Consider the following 4,139-nt stretch of genomic DNA (forward strand, 5'->3'; position numbering starts at 1 on the left):
CAACACGTCTCATTGCCTTTATGTTCCCAACTAGCAGCTAGTACTTAGCTCAGCTGAGTGTAGGTAGCCTCTCAACAAATCTGTGTTGGCTGTGCTATATGTCATTGCTCGTGTTTCTGCCTAGTAGAAAAAAATCAGGAGCTCCTCGAGGACAACATGCTGCTTCATGTAGAGAAGTTAAATGGATATGTATTTGTTAAATTAATGTTGAATGATAATAATTGCTACATTTATTGAGACCTTGCCATTTGCCAGGCACTGTGATAAGATGAATTGATTCCTATCATTCTCGCCATAACTCTGTGGGGTGAGTGCCATCGTCCTCACCCATTTACAGAGAAAGAAACAGAACCGCACAACAGAAGAGAGATTTGAGCCCAGCCATTCTTGCTCAGCAACCCATGCTCTTAACCACTAAGCTACACACACCATAGGAGAGATTTCTACCTTAAGAAAAATTGCCATACCGGGGCGCCTGGGTGGCTGAGTCTTTAAGCATCTGCCTTTGGCTCAGGTCATGATCTCAGGATCCTGGGATCTAGCCCCTCATCAGGCTCCCTGCTCCGCGGAAAGCCTGCTTCTCCCTCTCCCGCTCCCCCTGCCTTGTGTTCCTGCTCTCGCTGTGTCTCTCTCTGTCAAATAAATAAATAAAATCTTAAAAAAAAATAAACTGTTTAAAAAAAATTTTTTAATTTAAAAACTGCCAAACTCATACAAACAATGGTATGGGGGGGCAGGGTTGCAGGAAATGGGGAGATACTGGTCAACAGGGACAAAATTCCCATTATAAGATATAATTATAACTTTAATAATTTAAATAATTATAATTTTATAGCTCATATAATTTTATAAATTTTATAATATATAGCTTTATATAATTGTATAACTTTAAGTAATTATAATTAATTATAACTGAGTTCTGACTATCTCATATACAGGAGGTTGTCTCTAGTTAACAATACCGCATTATGCGTACCTGAAAACTGCTGAGAGAGTAAATCTTAAATAGTCTCACCACAAAGAATAAGGTAACTATGTGAGGTGACAGAGGTAGCTAACACTATTGTGATAATCATTTCAAAATATGTGCTTGTATCAAATCACGTTGTACACTTTAAATGTATATAATGTTGTATGTCCATTACAGCTCAATAAAGCTGGGAAAAAGGAAGAGGGAAGGGAGGGGAGAGAAAGGGAGAGAGAGAGAAAAAAGTGAATCTTCTGGCGGGGGTCAAAGTCTTACATTTCTGTTTCATAAAACTTAGCCCCAAGTGAGAGGCTTCCGTTAAGGACTGAACCTGGGGGCAACCATGCATGCCCCCCGGAAAAGAATGGCTGGACTGTCTTCAGCAGCCCCAACAAGAGAAACCCTGTTACTGCTTCTGCCTCTCCTCCCGCCTCCCCCTCCTGTGGGTGACAGGAGCTCCTGTCCCCACCCCAAGCTCTGGATGTACATTTCTGGTCATTCCATTTACTTTTGGTCCTGAAGCCTACCAGGCTCTGTGTGGTTTCCACGCCCTTTTTCCTCTGTCTGGGATTCCCCACTGGCCCATGGAGATAGTTATCTCACTTTTAGCTGGGGATAGATCTTTTTTACTTCTTTATAAAATATAACTCCCATTTGCAACGGCCCAGATGGAACTGGGGGGATTATGCTAAGCGAAAGAAGTCAGTCAGAGAAAGACAATTATCATATGATCTCACTCATATGTGGAATTTAAGAAACAAAACAGGATCATAGGGGAAGAGAGGAAAAAATAAAACAAGACGAAATCAGAGAGGGAGACACACCATTAGAGACTGTTAACTCTAGGAAACAAACTGAGGATTGCTGGAGGGGAGGACGGTGGAGGGATGGGGTAACTGGGTGATGGGCATTAAGGAGGGCACGTGATGGAATGAGCACTGGGTGTTATGTAAGACTGATGAATCACTGACCCTTACCTCTGAAACCAATAATACATTATATGTTAATTACTTGAATTTAAATTAAGAAAATAAACAATTCTGCAATAAAAAAAAATAAGATGTAACTCCTGTATCATTGCCGTGGACTTGGAGGGAGATGGGAGGATTTTTCCTCATTGAAACATGACCATCCTGATATGAATTGACCTTTTCTTCCCTCATGTAACATATCAGAAATCAGGATTTGTATTATGATCGATGACATTTTAGGGAAAATGTGATATAGAATTCTACAGTTTGTTAATATTTGGTTTACACTATTCTATGTATAAATAATTGGCCAGGTTTGTAACATTTATCTATAATCTCTTTCGGTTTTGTCTGTTTCAAAGGCGGAGAAAAGCAGAATTCTTTAGCAAAGGACTGATCTGATGATATAAAGGTTGGATTGGTATGTATGTGTGTATATATATATATATATATGTATTACAAGGGATTATCTTACAAGATGATGGAGGCTGAGAAGTCCCAACACCTGCAGTCAGCAAGCTGGAGACCCAAGAGAACCAATGATTAAGTTCCAGTCCACAGGAAAGAGAAGATGGATTGTCCTGGCTCAGGGAGTCAGGAAGAAGTTCCCTCTTACTTGGTCTTTGTTCTACTTTGGTCTTCAACTGCTTAGATGAGGCCCACCCACATTGGGGAGGGCAATGTGCTTTACACAGTCTACCAATTCAAATGTTCATCTCAACCAAAACTGCCCTCACAGACACATCCCAAGGAATGTGTGACGAAATGTCTGCGCACCCTGTTGCCCAGGCACGCCGACGCCTAAAATTTACCATCACACCTTCCTGAACTGCGGTCCTTGCGAAGTGAGTAGTGCTCTTTTCTGTCTTCCTAAAGGATGGGCCAGTTTTAGGAATTGTGAAGAGACAGGCATCAAACAGAAAGTTTCACTGCCTTGTCCCTCCTAATGAGATGTGCGAACAAGGGAAGGGTGACTGTGTGTGTGTGTGTGTGATCCTGTGTGTGTGCACGCACGCGCCCTTGCACACGTGGCCTCTGGCACTGCCTGCAGTGCTCTCAGCCTCCTGTGGAGAGGCAGGGCCGGCCTCAGGCACTTGAACCAGGTTGCACTTCCAGCGCCACCAATCCTGCCCTTGGGCCACTTAGCATTTCCCATGTCCTAGGCTTCCCCAGACAAGGCTCAGCAGTCCTGGCATCCTCTTTTCTTTGAGTGCCTTAAATATGGACATGCCATTGCAACCTGCAAAATCACACCAGGAAAATAAAATACCAGCCGGCCCTGCCGAATCATCGCTCCTTTAGAGAAGGCGCTAACTCACCTCCATGTTGCTTTGCCCAAGTCCATCTGTAGCCGTGACTGGGTGATGGCGGTCCCTGTCCCTTCCTCACCAGCACTGTCACGGGACCCCACTGAGTCCTGAGGAGATGAACTAGCATCCTCCCAAGTTGGAAACGTTTGCACAGTTGGCAATTCACAATTAGTTAAATTAGATGTTTGTAATTCTTTAGTGGGTTTTTTTTCTTCTCCATTGCACAATACAGTGTAAGTTCTGTGCGCCTTGCTTGCCCTGTAATGTAGTGTCCGGTACCCACGGTAGGTGCTCAACAGATACTCGGTTTGCACAGACTGAGCCTTTCCGAACACAGATGGATGTCCCATGGAATGTTGATTTCCCACGAGGAGAGCTTTCTCCACAAAATTAATCCACACGAGGTCAAATGATGAGAAAAAAAATAACTATTGAATATCATTGCTATCAGTTTGCACATTCCTCTCCCCTTTTTCTGGTTCCCTGTGCTTCTCAGTAAGAAGGAAAACCACAGAGTCTGAACTCCCTTTCTTAACCTTGGCACATTTGGAAAGTGGGTAAGAAGGCAAAATCCTTGACCTGATAATGAGAATGGTGGGAATGATAACCTCGGATATTTGTAAACTGATTCGTAATTAAAGTGTGATTTCATAGCCATAAACGTGATCCTAGAAGCCATCCAGGAAAGTGAGTAGAGCACGTATGATTACTTAGCTCAGAAAGGCAGATACCCAGGCTCGTTGGAGTAACGTGACTTGCTCCAGGTCTTGCAGGTCAACAGGAAACATGGACACCCAGTTCTCTGACCCTTGACCCTTATTCTAGCACCCTTTCCATCTGGCCGCACCACATCTTAGCACTTCACAGTGGAAGAAGTGAACACAAGTGCTT

The 4,139-nt window shown here is 43.3% G+C and overlaps 1 protein-coding gene across 1 annotated transcript in view; it reads right to left on the reverse strand.

The window, feature by feature from the left end:
- ZNF449 (zinc finger protein 449) overlaps positions 1-3,263 on the reverse strand; it is a 45,566-nt gene extending 42,303 nt beyond the window's left edge. The window contains exons 1-2 of the mRNA XM_044911919.1: positions 3,258-3,263; positions 2,751-2,808 (exon numbers count right to left, since the gene is read on the reverse strand). Coding sequence (XP_044767854.1) covers positions 2,751-2,808; positions 3,258-3,263 — 64 coding nt within the window. The remainder of the gene's footprint in view (positions 1-2,750; positions 2,809-3,257) is intronic.
- Between the last annotated feature and the right edge of the window lie 876 nt (positions 3,264-4,139).

This window comes from Neomonachus schauinslandi, chromosome X (genome assembly GCF_002201575.2).
Source record: "Neomonachus schauinslandi chromosome X, ASM220157v2, whole genome shotgun sequence".
NCBI lineage: Eukaryota > Metazoa > Chordata > Mammalia > Carnivora > Phocidae > Neomonachus > Neomonachus schauinslandi.